The 27,204-nt window shown below is 36.4% G+C and overlaps 1 protein-coding gene across 1 annotated transcript in view; it reads right to left on the bottom strand.

Moving 5' to 3' along the window:
* LOC306847020 (receptor-type tyrosine-protein phosphatase U-like) overlaps window positions 1-27,204 on the bottom strand; it is a gene marked incomplete at its 5' end in the record, with an annotated part of 89,964 nt that overhangs the window by 58,568 nt on the left and 4,192 nt on the right. The window contains 6 exons of the mRNA XM_079380752.1: window positions 2,218-2,254; window positions 10,243-10,540; window positions 13,831-13,933; window positions 17,983-18,184; window positions 22,103-22,212; window positions 24,293-24,616. Of these exons, the coding sequence (XP_079236878.1) occupies window positions 2,218-2,254; window positions 10,243-10,540; window positions 13,831-13,933; window positions 17,983-18,184; window positions 22,103-22,212; window positions 24,293-24,616 (1,074 nt within the window). The remainder of the gene's footprint in view (window positions 1-2,217; window positions 2,255-10,242; window positions 10,541-13,830; window positions 13,934-17,982; window positions 18,185-22,102; window positions 22,213-24,292; window positions 24,617-27,204) is intronic.

The following is a 27,204-nucleotide window of genomic DNA, read 5'->3' as shown; positions in this document are numbered from 1 at the left end:
AGTCTGGACAGAACAAGAGCCTGAACAAGGAGTTGTGTCGCATGTTCTGAGAGAAAGGGCCTGATCTTCTTAATATTGTATAATGCAAATCTGCAGGACCGGGCAGTTTTAATTTACTAATGATTCATAGTATGCAGTTATTATGAAGTGTTACCATGTTACTTAATCAAAATGTTCATGTTAATTCACAGTGCATTAACTATTGTTAACAGATAAAACGTAAAATTGTAATAATGTTTATAAGTTTTGAATATTAACTAACAGTGGTAAACGCTATATAAGTATTGTTCTTGTTAATTAATATAGTTAATGTTATTAATTGAAACTTTATTGAAAGTGTTAAAGACGTTTTATGTATTGCTGTGTGTGTGTGTGTGTGTTTCACAGTCTTGATGGTTTGGATTAACCCTTTCATTGCTGAATGCCTCAAATCCAAACTGCCAGCGGGTTACTGTAATGCATGTGCTCGCTGTGCACCGTTTTCCTGATGCGACCGGTGTGGCGGTTGCACTGATAGCATGGGCCCTTCATCGCTGCTTGCAGCTTTAATTTTTTATTATTATTTACTTCTTAATTTTAAGGCAACGGGTTTTTTTTTTTTAAGTTAAGTCAACATCACTTTTTACAGTGTATTAATTTTTATACCAGGCTGAAAAACGTATGTGCACCCCTGTTTATAAGCCATTATGCATGCATTACAATGCCTTAAGAATACCTTTATAATACATTTTAAATACAGGCTTTGCAGAAAGTGTTACTGAGATGGCTAAGCTTTCTCTTTAGCCACATCTGAAAGCAGTATGGTATGTATCATTAACAGATTTTAATTGCAGAATGCTTTCAGTTAAAAAAATAATAATAATATTATAATAAATAGGATAATGCTTGGAAATGCTGATTATAAATATTGATTATGGGAAGTTTTATGGGAAGTGTATGGCCACTCTGCTTTATGAATGCATTCTTTATGAATTGCATTGATTTACAATAATTCAACAGCCCATCATTAATTATTCTGCTTATACTATAATTACCACAGCTCAAGACATTGTTCAGATGTTTTATATTAAAACATTTCTCAGGGTTTTGTTGTTAAAATATTATTTTGTGTAGAACTAATTTCAGTAACACTTTATTTTACAGTGTCCTTGTTACACATTACACTTACTTACTATAATAATAACAACAACAGTCAATTATGCATAATTACATGCAATAATCCTAAACCAAACTCTACCCCAACCCCTTTACAATAAGTACAAGTTGTTAATTAATATTACTCAGTTCTTAAATATATAATTACACTGCAACAAGGACACCATAAAATAAAGTGTAACTCTAATTTCTTAAGTATCTTATAACAAGCTGAAACGTGATTTTAAAGCCAGTAATGGAGGATTTAGTCACTGATGTGCAGGTATTCGAGACCCAGACAGTGTGTGTGTGTGTGTGTGTTCAGAAGTAGCATCTCAACTAACAGCAAAGCTGCTTCAAGTTAACTGCTGGGTAAAGTGGTGATAACACTGATTTCAGTGCACAGTATGCTTCTGTGTGTGTGAGTGTGTTAATGATATCCCACTATTTTGTGAATGCGATTCCTGTGACACCTGAGCTAAAGAAAGAAAAAAGTGTTTGCGGATGATTGACTTCTTTCAACTTTTGACTTTTTTCATTAATACTGTGATAATGAAATATTCATAGTATCATCAAAACTCTCTCTTTTTGTGGCAGATCATCAGGCTGTCATGGAACATGTAATGCTTTCCTGTAATTTAGCCAAAATGAAATAATTTAGAAAGCAGCATAATTTACCAACATTTTATAAGTGCATCTGTGATACTTTAAAATGCCTAAGCGGGCAGATCACTAGTTTTATTAATAAAGCCGGTTTTCTTTAGACTGTTTCCTCCTACTTCTTTTTGGCTTTATCTGTTTATCTATTTTTTGTTCGTCGGTCAGTTTCTATTATGTTGGCTCACTATGCCAAACTTGAATGAGATTTTGTAATATTTGAATTATAATACTGGGTGGATTGTGCCCTACAATCACCACTGCCGTTTTGAGAAAGATCCACAGTAAGGTAACAAATATGCATTCATCTCTTGCCAAAGTGTGAGTGAGTCCGCAGCAGGGACATTTGGTTAGCGTTGATGTATATGCGCTGTCAATGAGACATGCCCTAAAGCGTGTAAACAGTGCAGATAAAGAATGAATTACCTTTACGAGCAATCCGAATGCAGTTGATCCGCGTCTCCTGAGGATAAAACAAAGAATGGATACAAGTTATCAGGGCTATCTGAGGGTGAGAGCATAGCGTGTGTGTGATTTATGTGAATATCTGACTAGAAATCCCACGGGAAGCCAGAATTAAATAGAAATGCCTTTGATGACATGTACTAGCAAAACGAATGAGAACATCAGCTGGACACTGAGACTTAGTCGAGCTGTTATGCTGTCTACAGTCAACATACGTTGTCTGCTAAGTCTACATCCAAAATGAACAAAACATCAGAAGTGACATATTTGGAATGCTTGACATAATCAGCAACATAAAGTACAAACAGCTTTTCTCACAAGAAACAGTGTTTGATGCATTTGCATCTTATTTACCCCTAAAAAAGGGAATACCTTAAAGGGGTCATCGGATGCAAAATTCACTATTGCATGTTGTTTGAACTGAAATGTGTGTTGCCAGTGAGTGTGTACACAACCACCCTACAATGATAAAAAAATAAATAAAATCCACTCAGTTTTTTTGTTTTTTAAACCAGATGAATAATATGCCCTTTTTCAAATCAAGCCATTCTCAGATTCTTGGCTGTGTGATGTCACACGGCCCCTCCCACGATAGTTGACTGACACGGCCGTCTTACCTTAGACCCGCCCTGAGCGGAAATGCACTGAAATGGCTTGCTGTGAAAAGAGTTGTTTTTGACAGGGTAAAAATGGTGTTGTTTTACACTACCATTGAGAAATTTTAACCAAAGTATGTTATAGACTTTTCATTAAGACCCTAAAGAATCATATCAACTTGTGGAAAATGGGCATCCGATGACCTCTTTAAGGGTACATATACTGTATTTTACTACTCTACTAACATACTAACAACAGCTGTATCATACAATATGTTTTAAGGGTCTGTTTCCACGACAATGATGTACCACAAAACAGAAAATGTATTTATTTGCATAATTTTTTTTACAGATCCCTGTTCACGTGAATCAGTGAAACTGGCTAAAACACTGTAGTATGCATGCTAGGCCAGTAGTGATGTCACTAAAGTGCATGCCTTTAGACTGAGCACGTAATAGGCATATGCATGATGCCAACATGTTCACATATTTGTGTTTTTATAATTTACACAGAGGATAACGGTATAATTTTTTTAAAATTTACATTTGTAGGCCCCAAAATTGATATTGTGTAAATGAATGGCCAAAATACATACAAAGATTTTCCATTTTTAGTTGAAAACAGTGTTGTGTAAACACCCCTTAAGAACATTTTATCAATGTTCCCATTCAATTTTGTCCGATGTTCTAAATGCACAGTTTATAGGTGGACACAATTGTTAGAACACTTGGCATATTTAAGAGGTTTCAGTTGTTTTTGTTGAATTGGCCATTACAATAACCATAAAACAAACTACTGCTGGAACTATCTGTGATGGAAGGAATCTGCTAGAACATTGAAAATGATGGACTGGCCCGCTCAAAGTCCAGACCTCAACCCCATTGAGCAAATTTGGGTCGAGTTGGAAAATAAAGTGGACAGTTCTATTGTACATTCAAAGGAAAGCCTTTGGCTTGAGTTGCAGAAGGAATGGGATAACATTAGTGTTGAAGTTCTCAGGAAATATATTGAAACTATGCCAGAGATATGTGTTGCTGTAATTGCTGCTAAAGGTGGTCATACCAAATATGAAAGTTAAAAGCATAATAATAATAATATAAATAATAATTAGTACTCTTGCATGCAATTATGCATAATTTATTGTTATTATAATGTTATTATAATAGTAAGTACATGTAACAAGGACTTTAAGAACCTTAAATTAAAGTGTTACAAAAAATAAAAAATCAATTAATGTATAAATAGCATACTGAGAATGTTGTTAAAGACAACTCTGAATAAAAATTAACATTAGAGGAACAAACTTTATTAATAACTTTGAGAGAATCTTGTCAGAACATTTCTGAGAATGTTCCCTGTTAGCTTGGAATACACACCTTCTTGGGTTAAATAAGGTACAAAGTTGGCCTAATGTACAGTGACAAGCTATTATAGCCCTGAATGTACAATTTGTGCAACTATGATTTCAATAGATTAGTCATCAACATGCTTCTGATAATATACAATATTGTAATTAGCAAAAAAGGTCTCATGGCCTTATGATAGTGCCTAAGCATCTCACACACACACAAACAGGGTGAGCTACACAGACATATTATCAAATTAAGATTTACAGGTACAAAATTGTGGCTTTATGTGGCAATTATGCAAATTCATCAACCTAGATTGGAGTCGAGAGCTTTCTCACCCAAGCTGCCTGTAAATTGGCTTTTAAATTGAAAATCAGTCCCGAGTTGCTTTCTCCTCTCTTTCACCGGGGGAGATGTGACATATTTACCACCGTATTTTAACATGTCATTAAAACATGTGTTCGGTAGTCCTCTGTCAAGGTAGTGGGGCACTGAGGGGCAGCGCTGAAATTAATCGCTGTCAGATGATATACGATATGATATGCAGGTCACGCTCAACACTGCTTTACAAGTAGCTGTTAAGGGTAGTAATGCCCAGCAATTTCCCACAATTCAATATGGTCAATATTCAGAGTGAAAATGCATCTGTCTTTCACACCCACAAATGTGTTTGACTTTTATGTGTCCGTGGGACTGTGAATAGCAGGGGTGAACAGCCACTGCATTCATAATTCACTGAAGTGGAGTGGAGTGCAAAAGTTGCTGCATAATTTGAGGTCCTCTCAAGTCTACAGTGCAAACAATGTGGGATGAGTTATGTAGTGAAGTTTAAAACGTATTAGAGGGATTAAGGGTTTGGAGCAACAGTAATAGTGAAGCTTGCCTCTCCTACTAATAAATTCTGTTTTATTCTAAAATGCATTTGTCTATTTTAAAACCCAACGCATATGCCTATTGAGCTGCAGTAAGCCACTTTAGTCCGAGTAATTACTGTTTAAATTCAGCGCAAGTCTATTAGAGCGAACCTGCAACTAATTATCACAAATAATTGTCAAAATAATAAGCAACAGCACAGCCGAGCATTCAGCGTCGCTCATGTTAAAAAGATTTATTTAGGCTGATTAAGATGGAAATGCGTGTGGGTCAGACAAACAATAACCTGAATGAATTTAACTCATCTTGTGCTAGAATAAACTCACTTTGAGCGGCGAGTGGCAGACAGCGTTGAGTGGCTGATGCTGCTGTTTATGGCCTATTATGTATTCATTACTTCCCATTAGAGGAGGGATTTTCAACGCAATCCCATTATTGGATACAATGGTACCTTGTTTTGTTTGTAGCGATGAGACAGCCAGCCAACATGAGTCAAACCGAGTGTGTTTGTCTTGTTCTCTAAATCTATAACCCCCCCCTTTTTTTTTACTTAAGGGACACTACAGAGACATTTCCGTGACAAAGAGACAGTATACAACTCCACAGGCCTCATTAAAATGACAATTGATGATCAAATGCTTCTCTCTATTACGCTTGCAGAGAAACTTTCATGTACCACAATCTAGATCTCTGCATATCACCTCAATACATCAAACAACTAAATAAGCAGCTTCCTAATAGAAGTAAATAGGATGTTATGTTGTGCTCAAATGAATCATGTCCTTAAATAGCTTTCCAAGGTTGCTACAGAAGCAGCTTATATCTTCAGTGGTAGTTATTTATTCTCATTAATTATATAAGCATACATAATTTATCACTGTATATAGTTTACTTGTCTGCCGTCTATTTCCCAATTCTCCACCCAACATCAAAGTTGATTGAAAACGAAGAACTGGTTTTGGTTCATTAAGCAAGCTGATACTGCTGGACTTGTAAAACGTCTCAGACCAGGAAGGGCCTCCTTCCAGCAGAGTGTACGTCTTTCCCTAATTAAACACATATGAAACAGCTAATCAAGGTCTTCAGGATCACTAGAATTCACTAGGTGAATCTTTTTGATTTCAGTACATTTTTGTGGCTTTTGAATCACCTCAAGTCTGATGTGTAGATGCTTGGCCAGATGCCTTAAACGTTGCTCCTGGAGACCCACTGTCCAGCAGAGACACTTGTGATTGGATCAACCAGCAAAAGGGGCGGACTGAAATCAACCCGTTAAAGACAGACGCCCAGCTTTGCTTAGTGCTTGCTGCTTGAAAACCTTGGCTTCGTCTCATTGAGTCGCGCCAAATTGCTCCCAGCCATTAACATCTGACCGAGCATTGAACAACTATCAATACTTTAGTCAAACTTCTGAAGAAAGTCTGAATCTATGCGAAAGGAACTCAAGGAAGAACTTTGAGTGTCTTCATGTCACAGAGAAACCAACCAATTGCAAGAGGGCATCCCCAGTGACATCATGCGACGACGACACATCAGCAGCCAATAAGTGCAAAGCAGACCCCTCGGAGACTGCGCGGAAAGACCCGATCAGCAGTCAGACTCAACTTAAAGCAAGTAATCAAATAATTCACCATAATTCTGCTGGAAACTGGTTGAAGTAATTTTAAGAATAAAGATAGACAAGTTCTCTGCTTGAAACTCCCTCAGGAAGGTTCAGCACCTAGCAAAAGAGTGCTAGTTTAAGCTTTCTTCAAGTTCATTGCCTGCAATGTTTGTGTGTGTACGTATTCTGTTTTGTGTTATTTTAGCTTAGTAGTGTTGTAGAGTAGCAAATAAACTTTGATTTATAAAGAGATCTTTTGTCTGGTGCTATGTGATTTTCAAGTCTGAAACTATTTGCCAAAAGATTGCGTTACCTATGCTAATAATTACCTATGCTAAAATAACCTATGCTAAAAATTACCTAATCAATTCGGTATTACTGTGGCCACGGGAATAATCTGAATTGTTAAGACATACTGGTTTAATGCTTGCTGGACAAGTCGTTAATGAGGTATCGTTAATAAGGTATAAGTTGGACGATTAATATCGATTAATCATAAATATCTAATCAATACGACCCGACTTCCAAGAGCTCAAATTAAAATAGTTCTAAAGTTACTACAATACATTATGGGTCAGAATGACCTAAAAGACAAAGTAATGATACCTGAGTCTGTTTTCACAGTAGGGATGTGTAACCACATAACTGAGGCTGATGCGATACACATATTGAAGATGATACGATACATTAAAAATACATATGAAGCAGCTACCGATGTGATGCCATACGATTCACCCCCATTACGATGCAGTGCAATCCGATTTTAATTCGATTTGACAAAATGTGATTCAATGCAATAATAATATAAAATATATATATATAGTCAAGAACAATATGCTTATGTAAAACTGTAAACTAGGGACAAGAAAGTATCTCCTTAGCAGGTAAGCAGCTAGTTTAAAACTCTATTTAAACATTATTACCAAAAAAATGCAGCTACCTTTCTTTCTTTCCTTTCCATTTGCTTTTTATTTCCATCATAAGTCGTTCATTTAATAGTGTTTTTCCAACACACTTGGTGCTGCCACTAAAGTGATGTAAAATAAAAAGGGAGTGTCTTAAATTTCAAACATAAGTGTTCACAGGAGATGCACTTCTTATTCTCAGATGGAAACAGTAATGCATGTTTTGGTTGACGACTTGCTCTGAAATGCATCTTAATACCAGGTGGATCAGGGTTTCTGGGGTATTTTATATGATTTGCAGGCATCAGGGAGCTGCTATCAATATGATGGAGGCTCTTGGAAATTCTGAGGGAGGTGGGATGTCTGAGATGGGTTCTTGTGCTGATATCTCAAGTGAGAAAATTAAATGGAAAATGATCTGACGAGAATACCAGGAAAAAAACATTCGTCTGGTCTCAAAGAGCAGATGAACTGAAGAGGATATTACGTGTTGCCTTGCAAAGACTTCAAGAGCTGAATAGACCTTAATAAGACCTGTTCTGAAAGCACACTAAAGAAGAAGACGATGAACTATTCAACTTTTAAACCATGGCCAAAAGAGTATGACACTTATATGATTCAGATCAAATGGATCTTGTCAAAGAGTCAAGAAATTCTCACAAACTCCATCACCTGTAAAACAACAGAAAACATTCACTGTTTGAACACTCCTGAACAAGCTGATGAATGCTCAGCCATTGATAGACATCCTAGGGCTTCTGTTGGGAATTCATGGGAAGTTGGTATCTTTTTGATGTGGCAATGCAAAAGAAACAACCGGAGGATGCCAGCAAAAGGCTATTCCCTGATGGATGAAGCTGCAACATCCACATCACGGAGAAGAGACGATAACTCTGGGGTATAAAACCAAGGCAGTCGTCTTGAGTTATTTAGGTAAGCGACACAAGCAGTGGTGACGAAAGGGCTGGGAAAACTTGATGTGTGATGAAGTCTCTGAATGAACCAGGTGTTGTACAGCTTGGGGGCCTCTTCTGTGAATTCACTTCAACTTATTCATGAATAGAATATCACTATGTCTCATTATTATTGTAAAATATTAGCAGCATAGTTGACATCAATGTATTATTTTAGATTTTAGTGTGCTGCTTCTGTTGAGGTCCAATATACTCCATGTTCTTATCTAAAGTGTAGACTGGATATTTGACCATTTATTATTATTATTTCTTTCTTTTTGGTTGTAAAAGGGAAGTTTTAAGTCAAAAAGAAAAACAAAAATGCACCCCTTTTCTGTATTTCTGAATTAATTGTAATTTAAATTACAAATATAGATAAACAAAATCTGACATAACTAATGACACACACTACTGCGCTTTTATTTATTTATTTATTTAATACATTATTCATTCACAATGAAGGGTGCAAAAAGAAAGTGAACCCTATAATTTAGTAACTTGTACAGTAGATCCTTATTTAGCAGCAAAACATTTCCTGCAGCTTCCCATAAAAATCCCACTCCATAAATTCAGTTTCAGTCTATCAGTATTTATGGGCTGTCTCGGTACAGTAGTACAGCCGTATTTCGTTTATGTCACATATTAATTGACTAAAAGGACTTATTTTCTTTAGTTGATTTACTTGTGTGCTTTGGGTCATTGTCTTGTTGTATCACATTCTAAAGTCATTAACTCTCTGTAAAATGTGTCGATACTCTTCTGAAATATTTGTTTTCCAGTGTTCACCTATCCACAGACCAGTTTTCCAGACGTTTTGTGGAACATCGAGTTGGTCTTGGGCAATTGTGAGAAATGCTTCATGCTTAAACAGCACTGGTTTCTTTTATGTCATCATTTCATTTCATTCTGCTTGCAGAGATTTCTGAAAGTCTGCTCTTATACTCGGGTTCTTTCAGGTTTGTCCATTATGCTCTTACAGTGATCCTCAGATGCCCGTTCAAAGAAAAAGTAGCAACAGTCCAGAATTTTGTCCATTTGTATCATCAGACAGTGTATCATTTCAACTGACGTGGATAAAAAAATTAATACAATAAAAATTCTGAAAAGTACAGCTGCTTCTGTGCTATTAGCTAAGTCATTATCTCTTAGATCAGAAAACATTATATAAGTATAAAATAAAATAGACGTTCAAAGGGTTCACAAATATATTATTGACTGCATATGTCTTTGAGACCCCAATGTAGATTTCAAGATCAAAGCTCAGACCAGTATATTATGATTGAATACATAATATCCGATGGGGTGGCCAACAATTTAGTTTTCAGTGATAATATTCCTAATAGACACTGCCTTCTCTCTTTATCTCAGGATACAGATTTGCATTATTGCTTAGCCAAGTTTTAAGGCATGTTAACACTTTTCTGAATGAATGAATGAATGAAATGAACTACACATCTGTTTAATGCATTTTACATGGCTATCACTTTGCAATGGGTATGTTTGGAATAAACCAAACTCTCCAAACTATTTCCCAATTCTTCTTGAGCATCAAAATTACCAAAATCAATCAAAAAATTACATTTATGTAATAATTCTATCTATTTGGTATTTTTCGTTGGCTTCTCCTCCCAAGCTTTCTCCAAGAAATGTGTACTAATAAGGAGTGCATATGAGTGTTTATTGGGCAGATGTGATTAGGCACTCACCCCTCTGAAGTTGCTGGAGGCCTGGAAGTAGATGAGATAGTTCTTGCCGGGGTCCAGAGGTGTGTTCCAGTAGCCGTTGTAGGTGTGGTTGTCCCCTACAGTGAATGGTGTAGCCTCAGGCAAGCTGCTGGGCGTGAGTTCAGCGGTGAAGTAATGAGGTGGAGCACCACTTGACCCTGTTCCTCCTCCGGGACTCTCCCCATGGGAGGAAGGAGTAGGGAAACACTCTATGTGACCCAGCTCCCTCCGCCTCACCTGTCTGGAGCCAACCTCCTCCACCACAACCACATGATAGGCGCTGTACAGGAAGATGGAGCAGACTTTACACACTGAACTGAATCGCATTGTATTTGCACTCACTGTAACACTGACTTCAAGTGAAACAATCACTGAATAAAACAAAAGTAGATTATACCATGAGATGCTTATATAATGGCATGTAAAAAAATAAAAAATACATGCCAGACAGAACAGTAGAGGAAGCAATTTAGTTTCAGTGTAGCTTACAGAACTCAAATGCTGACAGCTGGAGTTGTACATATATCAGCCGTTTTCCATTTTAATGGATTTTAAAGTTATTTTATTGGTACATATATATATATATATATATATATATATATATATATATATATATATATATATATATATATATATATATATATATATATATATATATATATGGGTCAACGATGTGACGCCTACATTTTCTGTCCAATTGCATATTTGTTAGTTAAAAATTGGTTTAATGCATAAAATGATGCCATATATAAGTACCACCTCTCCCACACATGTACAAACTTAGATTATTCAAAAAACATTAGTTATTTGTAATTTTTCTGTTATTCAAAATGTCAAAACATATTGTGGTGCACCGTCCGGCCATGACTTTTGTTTGGGAAACATCTTTGAAATTATCCTTAATTTATTCAGATTCATTTTCTACACTACTTGGCATGTTTTCCAAAGAGTTTTGTAATCCTGTATAAAATTGCAAAGCATTTGTATTTATATTTCCTTCAGAATATTCAAACAAACTTTGTCCAATAATCTCGATTTTATAAAATATCATGTGGTGCGACCATCAAGAAACCACCATTTTTATACTTTTATGTTGAAATCCATTCAAAGATAAGACGTTGCATCATATAACAATTTGCCAAGGACCCATAGAAGCATCAAGCTGGTTTGTAACTTTTAACCTTTAATGGCTGGTATGTACTTACCACATTTGGATATCATGTGGTATGACCTCAAAAAAACAATGAATATAAAGTTATTTCTACAAGCATTTATTTTTATCATAAATTTCATAGTGATCTTTCATGGGAAGCTAGCTTGTTTTGTTGAGGTGGCTAACTCTATACGTCCCAGATTCACAGTTGTTGTGCTTTTATATTCAATTAATGGTTTATATACACAACATACTTGATTATAATATAACTTGGAATTTTTAAGCAGTTTGGGTCATTTTGAGCGGTTTATGTGTAATATTTGTACAATATGAGAAAAAAATGGAAAAAATAGGAATTTAGAGCATCTAATTTCAGTTTGGTAATTATGCATTTATTACTAATTTTTTATATATTTATTAATAACTATTTTAATCTATTTTACCAGATTCCACTGCCAAGCAAAGTAACATAAACGCTCACCATGTTAATTCTGACCCTGCAGTCTAGCACAAACTCCAGATGTAATTTTCTGCTGTAAGAAATATATTTATGACTTCATCTCAGAACCTGAGCCAGCAAATCTAAATTGACCCTTAGCAAAGACCCGACCTTAGTTACTGTTGCTAAGTTAGACAACCCATCTGACAAACCATGGCACTTTTATGCCACACATCATGTTCTCATGCAGTAAAAATACATCTGAGCAAAGAAGACACTAACAACACGCTGACAGAGCAGGTACCTTTCGGTATTAAACAAAGTCTTATAGTTCAAATTTAGTCATTTTTTTTAAGAAATTCAAACAACAAATACTGTTTTGTGCCTCTTTAATGTGTCGTTACAGATCGCTGTAGCACTTCAGTTCAAGCACCATGTGACCGATCATCTCTTACTTGTTATAGCACAAAATAAACATGAATGAACGTCAGAAGGTATCTTATTTCAACTGTGAAAAGATGAGAGTAAACACTATTTTTCAAGTTCAAGTCCACCAACGTTAATCTACTCTCCTGTCTGGTTTGTTTGTCGGACAAAAATTATGATTGCTCAAATTGCCTGTTAATCAATTTCCCGGCGAAGGGTCAATTGAGCAGCCAAGGTTGGGCAAAGTTTAGAAATAACTGGGTCTAAAAAAATTACTGCAGTTACATTGACTGAAAAGGCTCTGTCACCCTTAGTTTTCAGACGGGAACGAGAGACAGATAAAAGAGCCCTGTCAGTGGATCTTAAATGTCTGGTAGATGACCAAGGGATAAGAAGATCTTTAAGATAAGATGGAGCATGATTGTTAAGAGCTTTAAATCAAACAACAGAGTCTTAACCTGAACTCTAAAATGAATGAGTGACGTGGTCATATTTATTTGCCCCAGTCAGCAGCCTTGCAGCTGCATTTTGCACCGACTGGAGACGTGAAAGCAATGACTGAGGAAGACCTGAGTACAGAGAATTACAGTAACCTAAACGTGAGGTAATAAAAGCATGAATAACCCTCTCCAAATCTTGAAAAGACAAAAAACTATTTAAGTTTGGAAATGACCCGTAATTGATAAAAACTCTTCCTAACAACCGAATTAATTTGTTTGGATAAACATAATTCTGAATCTACGATAACACCCAGGTTTCTAACCTGTGAGGAAATGGAGGGAAAATGATTGCACAACTCCTTAATGATATTCTTTCTCTTTTTGTGGGGACCAAAAACAATCATTTCTGTTTTGTTCTCATTGAGTTGGATACAATTATTTGATAACCATTTTCTTTTATGTCAGTTACTATATTACTGTTACTAACAGGTAAAATAAATATAAAGAAGTATAGGACTAGTCTAATATTTCACAAAATGCTCTTCACTAGACTTCATTTCTCTAGCAAATATATGCTACGAGCCGTAGACACTGATGACTTGTGCCTGAGGTAAATGCAATGCTACATGACATTTTGTTTACAAGCTGTTTTAATGACGTCTTTCCATGGTTGAAACACTAACTGAGCGATTACGTGAGGGGTGAGATGTTCATTCATGTATATTTCGCATTAAAACTAGTAATAAAGATGAAGGGGTGATCACGCTCACTCGCACTCCGTGCTGCCGTTAGAACTGAGGCGTTAGTATACGGCGATATGTTGCGTCGCACCACATCAAAGAGCTCCAAAACGGCATTTATTGTCTGAATTCCCTAAAAAAATGGAACGACTTGTTTGCTACACATGCGTACCGAACCGAAAGACCCGTACTGAAAATGTTCGGTACGAATACGTGTACCGTTACACTGCAAATATATATATATATATATATACACTGTATATACTGTATATATATACTGTATATATCTATATACACATACAGTATATATATCCCTGAAAGACCCACATTTAGAAAAAAAACTTTTTTTGTTATATATATTGTGTTTATTACCTCACAGGTGCTCCTCTCCCCAAGGCTGGACGCAGGAGTACAGTTATGGTGCTCTCAGATTCACTCAGTGGAGAGGGAACGTCTTCATAATCAAACGCAGGTGCTGTGAGGGGAACGAAAGAACAAACGGATGTGATTAAGAAACTGATTTCTGTGCCAGCATGAATGCTGTCTGAGTGACTTGAGAACTGGACCAGTTAACTAGTCTTTTGTGCTGGTCGCAAACTGTATTGAATGATTTATCTTAAATTGTTCAGCTTATTGACTCAAACTCTGTGATTTGTTTGCAGTTAACAGCTCACTGGAGGGGAAGAATATCAGTATACAAAGACCTAAAATACAGGTTTAGAATGACATGAGGATGAGTAAATAATGACAGAAGTTTCATCTTTGATCTATTATTTTGAAGGAAAAAAAAACGCCCCAACCACCCAGCAACTGTAACACACATAAATCTTTCAAATTAGTCTTGGTTTTCCATTGACTTGAATGCTTTGCTCCACAGAGAACAAAACCCACCCCAGACAGAGCGCACCACACAAGGGCAATGAAACACAGCAATGGAGGCGGATGAGAGTGATCCACACTCTTTTATAAAGTCTCTTGAGGGGTGAGCGCAGAACAGAGCTCCTGCTCCCATTCCTGCTTATTATCAGAAGTCAATTAGTGAGCCGGTACAGGGAAAAGTCTCAGCCTTCAGCATACCAAAACAAGCAGAACATCTAGAGTCGAAAGAACGAGAGCTGCCACCACAGAGCTAGTGTTAGATCTGAGGACTGACGGATGTCAGGATTGACTTGCTAATAGGAACAAACCTCCGAAAGGAGCACACAAATAAACACTGTGTGTGTGGAGATATTTAGAGAAAAGTCCATGCAAAAATCCCCTATTCACCCATTAATGCAAAGCAGTGAAGCTACTGAATGATTTCAGATGACTTGGAATCCATTACATTAGTTGTATAGAGAAATATTTAGGAGCCTTTTAAAGCAAAAAAAAAAATAAAAAATTGCTGCTGCAATCAGTTATAAAAACTTACATTTTGTTGAACCTAACTGAACTAAACAAAAGTTAACTACACTTATACATACCTAAACAATTTACTTTAAAACAACACATTACTTAGTCTAATGGTCAATTTGAACTTTTGATGATTAATCGCAACAATCTTTATTATTTATCTGTCTGTCTGTCTATTTGTTTGTTTATTTCTTTATCTTTTATTTTTGTATTTTTTTTGAAGACAGCACAGGTTAATAGGGTCAAAATTTTAACTACTAGATCTCACCATACTTCCACAGTTGCTTAACCACAGTACATTAACACAATTGTTTTGTTGTACACGTTCTCTGAAATGTTATGTTTAAATATATAAATGCACCATTATCTAATTAAATATGCCATAATTTGCATAGTTTTCCTGAACAGAAACCTGAAAACTGAACAAAGCCCAAAAATTCCTATTTCATTTTGTTGACAAATTAGAGTTAAAGGTGTTTACAGAAAGGATTTAGGATCTCTATAACTCCATAAATTAGAAAATTATGGAAGCCCCGCCACTGAATAAAATAAATAAATAAATAAATAAGGTAATTGTGACTTTTTATCTCATAATAATATCTCAGACTTTTTTTTTCAATCAACATTCCAACTTCCAACACAGAATTGTGACTTCATATATCGCAATTTGAAAAAAAAAATAATAAAATAACGGTTGTTTATATATCAATGAACTTTCACTGCGAGAAATAAAGTCAGAATTGTGAGATATACACTTGCAATTGTAAGAAAATAGTCCTTTTTTGTCCTCGGAATTAGACTTTATAACAATGGTCGGCAACAGGCCAAAAGTGGCCCGCCAGCAATAATATCTGGCCCGCGCCCGTAGCCAGATTATTTTGATAGCGGCTGGTTCTGAAATAGATCTGTCATGACAGCAACAGTTACTCACAATCAGAGTATGTGAGCGGAGCGCGAGTGGAGGGGTGTGATTTTGAATGGAGCGAGGAGAAGATTTTTTAAAAGTCGGAGTGTCTTGGTTTTCACTCGCTCCAAAAACGCTCCATCATGAGTACAATTCATGCTAACGACCCGTAATATAACTGCATATTTAGCAAGAATTCACGTTAAACATATTTAGCTAGCTAGATCGAAAAGGATCACTCAAATCAGAAAGAATGTGAAGGCTATGATGACTGCAGTGGATATGAGCGGGAAATTATATTTCTCACGGAATTTATTTGTTCCTTCTGAATATTTTCAGCTGACAGCTGACTATTTTTTCTCAGAATTGCATGATATAAACTCGCAATTGAGAGTTAAAAAGTCATAATTCTGAGATATAAACTCACAATTCTGAGAACATACCCCCCTCAAAACTGCAATTCTGACTTTATAACTTGCAACTTCAAGTTTATATCTCACAATTCTGTGAAAAAAAAAAAAAGCAATAACCTTTTTCTATTTTTTTATTCAGTGGCGGAAACGGGCTTCCATAGAACTGTGATATTTCAAACATACTGAAATACTTTAGACGTGGAGCAGTGTTTCTGATATCAGTGAGCGCGGAGTGATTATTAAATGCTCGGAGCGCGGAGCGGAAATTGTTGACGCTCCACTCCGCTCACATACTCTGATCGGACACCGCCACACAAATGTGGCTTTTTGTTAATGACTGTCGCAGGATTTTACACAGAGTAACAGTTCACTACCAGCTACAAAATACATTGTAACAGTCAGTCACAGGAAATTCTGGTTGCATTTTTCATCAATTAATATCTTACATTATCCTTCGACTATGTTCTGGCCCGCCATCTAGTGGTGAAATTCTTTTTTGGCCCGATGCCAAACTTACTTGCCGACCCCTGCTTTATAATAATTTTATTACTCACAATTGCAAGTTTTTGAGAAATTAGAATTTTCACAATTGTGAGAAATCTATCAGAGGCAGAAATGGGCTCCCATAGAAAATATCGTCAGCGGCAAGAGAACGAAAAAAAATATATATATTTTAGGAGTAAAATCTGAAAAATGTTTATATGAACAAACCCTTCTTTAGTAATGTTTTTTCTAAAACTGTAAAGTTGGTGTATGTAAGTGCTACTGAAGTGTTTTGGGCTCAGTAAAGGACGGGGAAATAAACTGAATGTAATGCAATCAAAATAGATAAAAGCTCATCAAATATGCACCTACATACAGTATATATTTAAAATATGTTTTCTTTCCACTAGTCTGAATGAAGACAAGTTGTGGAAGCAAAACAGCCCTGTGCTGGGGTGTGTCTTACACTACATTACCCATAAGGCTTTGGGGATAGGTTATGTCAGTGTATGTGACTGTACATATTAAACAAATATAAGAGAGACTGCATGTGAGACTGAGTTGAGCTGTTGTTCTCAATAAAATCTCAAGAGTATGCAGCCATCGTGTGAGTGCCTATGTGACAAGCCCCACATCTAAAAATTGACCAGTGCATGAAATAACAACGGTTTTGCTTTTTTGTCTCGTTGGAGCTTGACGTGGTCAATAAATGAGCATGCTTGAAGTAGCGTATATAAAAAAATGGCTGAATTTTTGGGTGAACTATTACTATTACTATTACTATTATGAGGCTGTTTAAACAGGATTGTCCAAATAATGTTCATTGTTTGGTCAGAACCACCAAAGGGTCAGAGACTAATCAGTTTCTCTTTTATTTTCAGTTTATTGAGCCGCAAAATGCAAAGTCAGAGACTTTTACCAAAAGCCTATAAGTTCATTGGTGGAAAAACTATTTCCCAAAAGGATCTGCCATTTCCCTTCAGTTTACCCAGTTCTCCCCTCAGTTTGTCGACTTAAGCCTGGGTAAACCTTGATATCAATATTTCTGCTGTTCAGAGAGTCAATCTCGCCAAGAGTAGCTTTTGCCTGGCTGCGATTATGTCTAAATGAAGTCCAAATAAAGTCTGAATAAATCCTGAACCAATTAAAAGGCCCTTGCAGGCATCTTACATTCATTCCAGCGATAAAACCAAAGCCCATCTAGCTTCTAGTGGAAAACTTATAATTAAGTACTTTAGATTCAGAGAGACGCGGCTGAAAGCCAGCAAAGTTGTAGGTTTTCTGATGCTTCTCAGATCCCAGAATTCTTTGTGGCAATACGCATTTCCTCACCTGAGATATTGGTGGTGATTTCGGTCAGGGCGGTCTGCCCAAAGCCCTTGGCGGTGCGGGCCCGAACAGACACCAGGTATGTGGTGCCGGGGTGAAGCCCGGAGAACATGTGATACGTCTCGTTCTTTAGTTTGGAGATGGTGCGCCGTGGGCCGGGAACGTTGATGCTGGGATCTGACGATTCGATGCTCTGGTAGCTGATCTAAAAACAGGAAACAGACAGTGAGCCCAGAGGAAATGATGTAATAGCACACGGTCGAGGATGCATCTCTGTCCAGCTTCACTTTACCCACAACAAAGCCTGATGTCTTCACTTACATTACTTTGAATATATGTAATATAAAATGTAACTCAGCAAGCATGTATGATTACATCCAGAGTTAAGGAAATAAGTTAAGTCGCATAATCATGTATTTGTGCGGAGTGTGGAAGCTAAGTATATTTATAAGAGTATGTATGTACAGTGGGGAAATATTTTTATAAAATACAAATTATTTGATCCCCTGCTGATTTTGCACGTTTGCCCACTGACAAGAAATGATCAGTCTATAATTTTAATGGTAGGTTTATTTGAACAGTGAGAGGCAGAAAAAATCCAGAAAAACGCATTTAAAAAAGAAAATTATTAATGCCACATTAAGAAATTTGATGAATACTAAAGGATCTTTCTCAGATATATGCACTGTAAAAATTATGTATAAGAACATCAAATGTACACCATTTGTTTTAGATCAGTGAAATGTTACTGTCTCCGTTGTTGAGCTTTAGACCTGGATGGCATCCCTATAAACACTTTAAGGTGTAATGAACCCCCGTATTTTAGCACTGGTAGTTCACACTTTAGATTTAAAATTACTGTCTCAACTACAAGCTGTTTGAAGAATCTGTTGAAACTGCTTCGCTGCCGCCCTCACTCTGCAATACTCCTCAGGGAAGTTAGGGACACACACACACACACACATACTGGAATTAACTAAAAAAATAGCTTTCTCTTTGGTTTTCATCTGAGCCACTGCTGCATTAGAACTAATGATCACATTACTGATGAAGGAGCTGATTTAAGTAGTACTGACAACTTTTAACTTTTGAAGACATGAAACATAAATTTGACACCATGAAACCATGAACCTCCCATTTAAATACAGTAGCTCCCTATTCAAGAAAATAAATAAATACAATCGGTAGCTTCCTGTTCAAGAGTGCCCTCCAAAAAAGCTTTAATTTATAATAATTAATGGTGTCTAATTTCCCATTTCTATGAAATAATTTGTGTTGGAAGCCAAGAACCCTTGGAAAAAAGGGGTCAGAAAAAAAGACTACTTTTGAAACAACTTTTTCTGAAAATGCTGGGGCAGCAAATCCACCATTGTGAAATCCATCAAGAGAACGAACAGCAGAGTGAAATAAAGCAGCGCACTTCACTCCCAAACGAGCGTGGATCGTAAGCAGATGCTTACATGTGTTCATGCCAACAGCTGAACAGTGAAATATTCCCAGACTAAAGCACTTAAACACAATTGCCCCATCCGACAGTCTCTGCAAGGCAAATAAGCAATTATGTTTGTCCCTCGACTAATTGAAGCCTGGAGAATGAACTACAACATGATTAGCATAAGAACACCTAGACTCTGTGAAGAGTGGAGACAGGTTACACACGCTAATGACTGCTGACTGAGAGGGAGGACAAGGGACCAAAAACAAACCCTGAAAATTTAGACAATCCCCTTAACCAATCTCTAAACTGCCACCTTCAAATTCTGTCTGAATATGTGATTCTGCATTATAGCTAAACTAAAATACGCCTCACCCCACAGAATCAAATGCAACATAAACTGTGTGTCATCAGTACCAATTGTTCCTTAATCATTTTCACAATATTGCGCCAATATTTGACCCTTTCATCAACATTGCAATTCAATATCTAACAAAGGGGAAAAGTAGCATTTCACAGTGCAGTCAGACCTCTCCACACACACACACATACTGGAAAACACCAAAAAGGCTTTGTCTGCAAATACCCATATGAAAATGAAGTGCGCTTAACTGTACTGAATGGGAATTGTAGTGTACTTCAAATCTGTTTTTTGACTGTGCTTGCAGATAATATAAAATGAATTAAAGGAAAGACCACTTAAATGTACTTAAAGAGAACTTACTTTGAGCTTTAAAAAGTGCACTTTGTAATCATGTCAAATTAAATCAGGTTTTAATAATATTTTGTCATGCTTTAAAGAAGTGCACTTATTTTGACTAACTTACTGCATAGAGCACATGCAAATTATTCAATTATAATTTAAACTGTTGTGTGATATTCAGTATTACATTTGAATTTATAATTTAAATGAACTAAACGTTGCTAATTAGCATGCATATCAATAGAACATTAGCACATATTAATACCACTCTGCACACATTAATGCCTTATTCTACATCCCTAATCATACCAAATACCTAAACATAAAACTACCTTACTAACTAATAATAAGCAGTAAATTAAGAGTTTATTGAGGAAAACATCAATAAGTGTTCCCTATTCTAAAGTGTTACCGCGACTTCTTTACAATCATGTAACTACAAATACTTATATAAATCTCATGCAAGTTTCAAAAGAAAATTACATTAAAGTATAATTAATTTATAAAAAAAAAAATTCACATTTCAAAGACAGTACAAAAATATTTATGACATTAGATACAAAGATATAATTAAATCCTACTCAATTGAGTCAAAAAACATTCTAAAGTAAGCTAATTCCATTTAATATATAACAAACAATACATTTTCATTTTAATGCAATCAGCTTGCAATTAAGTATCCAAAAACTTTACATTCAGTTCACACCTATACTCTTCTACTATATTATTTGTACTATATTTATTATCTACTATATATGAATTTTTTTTTAGATACCAAATACTATACTAAAGTATTTTTCACAAGGGCAGTAATGATGTTTTTGATTATATAGTTAACCCTTGTGCTTCAATAAAATAAAAAATAAAAAAGGTACACAAAAATGGACAAAAATGTCCATGTCAAAAAACTGTCATAGAAATTTGAAGCTTGGGAGCACAGACTTAAGTGTGGTCTCACTTTCATTCAGATTATTGTTGAAGTAAAAAACGTTTAAAAAGTGAAACCAAAAAAAAAGTTAATGAAAATGCTTTATGAACAATATTTTGTATAAAATATATATTTTATGAAACACGTTGAACTCTAAACCTGCTAGAAAATCAAAGCCATAAATCTAAACAAGCTATGTTCCAAATTCGAGGTTGATATCTCAAAAAATGAGCTTTCAGTAAGATTTTGATTGGGCACAGTAACAAATTTTCCCCATTAGATGCCAGCAAAACTCCGCAGTAGAGTTTTTCTCTTTCAAATATTACAAGCACACACTTTTTTTTTGGTTTAAAATTTTTTTTTGTTTGTTTTTCTTTTTTGTTTTTTTTACATACAAACCCCACTCTGACATCCATACCAACACACCCACACAATTATAGCTGCAGTATTTATCCAATTGGCTCTATAATATGCAGAAGCAGAAAACAGGAATAAAGCAAGTATTTGCTTTATAGACCAAACCTGAAAATATGGCACCATCTAGTAAAAAAATAGTAAAAAAATAAAATTTTGAAGCCTTGCCAACAGAATGATAGCCTATTAACACAAATTGCATCATTTTACAGTTAAATGGCACTGTGATTAAAAAGAGCAGTTTTAATGGGTTTCAATCGGGACATTTTTGTCCTTAAGGTCCTGAGAGGAACTATTTTTTGTACCTAGTGCAAAATAGATTTATTAAAGGAAATGGGGGTGAAATAGTAAAATTCCAGTAAAATTATGCAGCTGGCAATAACACAGGCAAAATGATCAAAAAAACTAAACTGAAAAGGACAAAAATGTTCAAAAGGTCGTGCAGGGGGTTAAATACATCTACATCTGTATCACATTAAAACATATAAATCATATTTGTCATGGTATAAACACCACTTCAGATGTAGTTTAGATGTAGTCTAAATATTAGATTGATATGCACCAGTTATTTAACCTTATGTTTTGTTAGTTATTACTTACTCTTTCAAGACAGATTTTTCCATTTACAATGCCTTATAAATACCTCATACTGTGTGATCAGACCATTGGGCTCCAACGGCTCCTCCCACTTCAGAAAGATCATATCGTCCAGTGGGGTGAAGGTTAAAGATTCGGGTGCAATGCCTCCTGGGACTGCAGGAAACAAGAGGAGAGAGTCAAAGTCAGATCAGTCTTACTAAACAGAGTATCAGACGCAGCTGAGATGAAGGTGGAGATGCCACAGGTGGAGGTGAGACTACAGACCCATCTCATATCTGAGCGCAGCGGTGTACGCCACGACAGACGATTCGTCTTCTTTACCAACACACCGTGTGGAAGAAAATAGGGCAGATTGCAAAAAACAGAGAGAAAGAGAGACTCATTTTTTAAGAGAGAAAAGGGCATCTAACTTCCATCCAGGCCACAGTCATCCAGCATGGCTATAGTGTTGATAAAAGAGGGCAGAAGTGTTAAGTAAAGATGATTTCCCAGATGGGAATTGAGAACTAGTGCAAAATTGGTTCTATTGTTAGAAACCGAGCACACAACATAAATGTATGTAAATGTAGACAACACCTATAGATGTTTGTTATATAGATGTGGCACATGCATCAATGCCAGCTATATGACAAAAGTGGAATATGCCACACAATTTTCCACAAACGGCTCTCAGACAAACTCAGTTCAAGGCATGATTGCAATTAAGGGCATATTGTCTACTCCCCTTCTTATTCAGCATATGCTATTTAAAAAATTGTGCATATTGTTTGGCTTGTGCAGTTCACGCCAGTACCAACACTTTTTTAAGGGATATTTCATTTTGTACAGTAAACAATTTTGGTACTGTGGCCAAAAAAGATCTGTTCTAAATAACTGGGAAGTGAGTGTATTTTGAAGTGACTCTGACAGCGCTGGAGTTTGGCAGAAGACTGCTGATTCTGCACGGCATGTGCTGAGATAAAGCAAACACTGACTAGAGCGCAAGTGAAAATGAGTAGTCGTCCAAGACCTTTCAGAATCTAACCAAAAAATCTTCACTTTCCATGCATTTCCCACCTACAGGTTAAAAAGCAGAGAGAGTTTATATCTCCGCTTCTCATTTCTCATAAGCTCTCTGTGTCTTACTGGAAGCATGCTGACTACCAGTAATTTAGCATTACTCGCAGATTTAAATTCATTCATTAACTGCAGTTCCTCATGTTGTTTCCAATTAACCAAACACATCAAACGCAAACAAGCTCTATCGCTGTACAAAACATATGAATAAATCAACAGAAACGATGTTTTTAATTTCAGAAAATGATAAATGGCGAGCATTCATTCTGAGCCGTGTTCATTTTCCGATGGGGAGGTTTTCACTTGACCTCTGAGGGTTTCATCTTAGAGCATTTGCATGAGAATGCAAACCCGGGCCGCCCGACACACGGTGCAAATAAAAATGCAAAAATAAGCAAAAACTTTATTCCATTTTGCTGGTGGCCTTAGCTTATTAATTTTTCATATACTTCCATTTAAAAGTATGATCTTCCATTTAATTATGCTGAAGCGTGGTGTTCTGTGAGTCAATATTTGTGTTGCTGCTATAATTGGGGTTTGAGCACTGCGGGCAAACTGGGCCCTGCTGCGGTCGTCACATCATAATTGTTCAGATAAATACAGGCCTTTGCAAAGATGGATGGGTTATGGCTACTGACCCGTGCAAAAAAAAAAAACACACAAAATAAAACACCTCCGGATAAATGAAACTTTAATCAAATCCAGAAAGTTTATGAACAACATCCCTAATCGTCCCTAATCCTACCAAATACCTAAACTTAACAACTACCTTACTAACTATTAATAAGCAGCATATTAGGGATTTATTGAGGGAAAAGTCGTAGTTAATAGTGAATAAGTGTTACCATTGTAACCAAAGTTAAAATGCATTAGTATTTGCAATTTTTTTGATACATCTGAAATTGGTTGTTTGCCATGTTTTACTGCATTATATTTTCCAAAGGTGTAACAATGACTAGTGTATATTATAATGTATAATAACTGTGTTTATAATTATTCATGAGATTATACAATGCATTAGAAGGTTCATTAGAAGGCACAATTAATGCATTAATGCACAATTTAAAAATACTTTTACAATGCATTATATATAAAAGCTTAATGAAAAGTGTTGTAGAGAAGGTACAGTATTTCCCATAACATTACTGCGTGAATGAATGAATGAATGAATACTCACTGTCTTCCTCGGTCTGGAAGGTGACCTCTCGGCTCTCTTTCTTGCCCTCAGGATTGGCCAGCGCCAGCCGCACGTGAACGGCGTGGAACGGAGGTAGGTCCCGGAGCGTGAAGCGGGAGGTGTTCCGCTCCACAGACAGACACTCCCTCACCGTGGCGTTATTACCGCCGGCTCCGCCCGCCGCGGCGGTGGAGTAGCGGTAGCAGAGAGACAGCGAGTACGTGTGACAGCGCGTCAGGTTGTAGCCGACCGGCTCCCACTGCAGCAGCAGCTGACGGGGCTGAATCTCTGACGCCGTCAGTCCTCTGAGTGGACGCATGGGCTCTGAGGAGAGAGAAGAGGGAATTAGGTACATTTCACATTTCCACAAAACATTGAGTTTGCTGTTAGCATGCTTCTAAAGTAATAGCAGAAGACCTATAACAAACATAATAAATAGTCTTGCTTTTAATTACACAAAACTACTTTTTTGATACCCTTCAGTATTGAATGATTTAAATACCATCAACATTTCTCTTGGCTTGTCTGACATCTTGAATTATTATTTTCATTCAATCCTTCCTTCCTTCCTTCATTCATTATTAAACTTGTTTTGTTCTTGTTTTGTCACCAATATGTTACCAAGGCCAATATTTGATCGACTGTGCAATTATATATATATGAAGAGTTTATTTGCAAAAACAGACAGCTCCGTTTTTTTTTATTTTCAAATATCATGTTTTATTATGTTATCATGTTTTTATTTTGTCAGTTGGCTGTATTTTTTAGTTATTTCTTAACCTAATCAAAATAACCCAACTTCAGTTTGATTGAAATTAATTGGAATGCACAATGAAAAAACATGATTTTTGAAAAAAAATTTAAAACGGAGTTGTATATATATATGTGTGCTGTCAATCGATAAACAAAAAAAAAAAATAATTAATCGCACATTTTTTTCTGAAATTAATCGCGATTCTAAACTACATACAGATGAATCCTTAAAACTATAAAAGTGATTGATTTCCTCTTTTTCTTTTGTTCTTGATGAACAGACATCACAGCAGCTGTTTATTAGGTTGTTTTGGCTTCTATTTCTTTAAGAGCTGTTGCTGCTAAACGTGACGCGGATCTGACACGCATCGTATTTTCTCTCAACTCTCATCATCTATTTTGAACCATTTCAGGTTGGACCCATTTCAGTCTCTTCTAATGAGCTGACGAGTTGAATCGGGTGTGTTAGATGAGGGAGACAGTGCTAGGCTGCTCCAAAACAGTTTTGAAAACCATTTCCGAGACATGTTCTTAATGTAACTCATATATAAAATATTACATGCATGCACAGTTTTATGGCAGCTTTAATCGCCTTTTTGGTAACTTTATGACTTAACTGATCACGACATTGCATGCTCGTAGTTTCTTTCACGATTTGATATGAAATGATACAGGCTATGTGCGTGCGGTAGCATGTTTCGTGGGTACACCGGCACCTTTGTGTGTGTATTGAAGAGTACAGTTTGCACAGTACAGTTTCCACGCTTGACTCACGCCTGATGCCGAAGTGAAGCTGGAGCACGCATCTGAAACGTCTCCTGTTTGATGTGCTCATAAAGACGTTCTGCAACTGAATAAATGCACTTCTTGTCAAGAAAAAAATGAGACAGAATTAGCAGTTATGAGTGGGGTGGCCATCCCTAGGCCCCGCCCCTGCGTTAACGGCGTTAAATAATTTTAACGTGTTAAACTGAAAAAAATGAATCGCCTGCGTTAACGCGTTAATTTTGACAGCACTAACTTATATATATACAGGGGTGCATAAATGCACGGGCTTCAAGGGGCTGAGGCCCAGGGGCCTACACTGGAAAAGGGACCCAGTGGCTGCAGGGAAATTATATTTTTCAAATAATTATTTATATGGGAGTTTGCAGCAGTGACAACTGTAAACAAACTCACACACTCATTTTCAGCGACGCCTTAGTTGTAGTAGCCTATATAGTGAATGGTTCAGTTTAGGTTCCCCCCACACAGTTTGTGTAGTTGGTATGTTCCACGTGTTCCACCGATATACTGTAAGCTGAATGCATTCGCTAGTAAAGTAGTCCAGCACAAGAGTGTCTTTATGTTAACATGCAGATTAACAAGAGAAACAACACTAGTGTGTGAAAGACACTGGATCGGACAGCTTTCTGTAACATCATACAGTGCGAGTTCAGTCATTTCCGTGGATGTAATCTGTGTCTGGCTGTCCTGAAAGTTTTAGATTAAGGTGCTGCTTCAAAGTCTCAATTTTAAATCCGGGGATGGAAAAATAGGAAACGTCCTATTGCTTAAATGATCATTAAACTTTATACGGCTGTGATTTAATTTATTAAACATGAGCACGGCATGTTTCAAAATAAAAATGCAGTAATCACCAAAGAGTCCACATTTATGCCAACATATCGTGTTGTTTCATTCTACTGATTATGAATAATGAATATTTTGTGTGATTTGTGGTGTTTAAATCATGTAAACTCACATTTCAGCCAGGAAAGATGTGATGGCATTTTCTTTTCATATTACCTCCATATAAAGCCTGTAATAACATAGTGTTATGTAACGGCTATATTCTGCTGTTCGTAAGCGCCACCTTGTGGCAAGGAGTGAATTTGCATATTCACTTATATTCACATTTTACGCAGAACAGTGTTGTGAATATTAACTGGCATGTTAAAAAAAAGTTTTCTGGGGTAGGGGGGCCTACTGTAATGCTGTAGCCCAGGGGACTCTGGTTATCTCAAGGTGCCCCGTATACATATATATATATTAGTGCTGTCAAAGTTAATAACGCATTAACGCAAATTCATTTTAACGGCACTAATTATATTAACACGTGATTAACGCAGCGCACATTTTCTGTTTGACCCGTGGCAAAGCCCGTAGTTGGAGAAATG

Source organism: Barbus barbus, assembly GCF_936440315.1.
Source record: "Barbus barbus genome assembly, chromosome: 27".
NCBI classification, from domain to species: Eukaryota; Metazoa; Chordata; class Actinopteri; order Cypriniformes; family Cyprinidae; genus Barbus; species Barbus barbus.
This window is presented reverse-complemented; position numbering and strand designations above follow the sequence as displayed.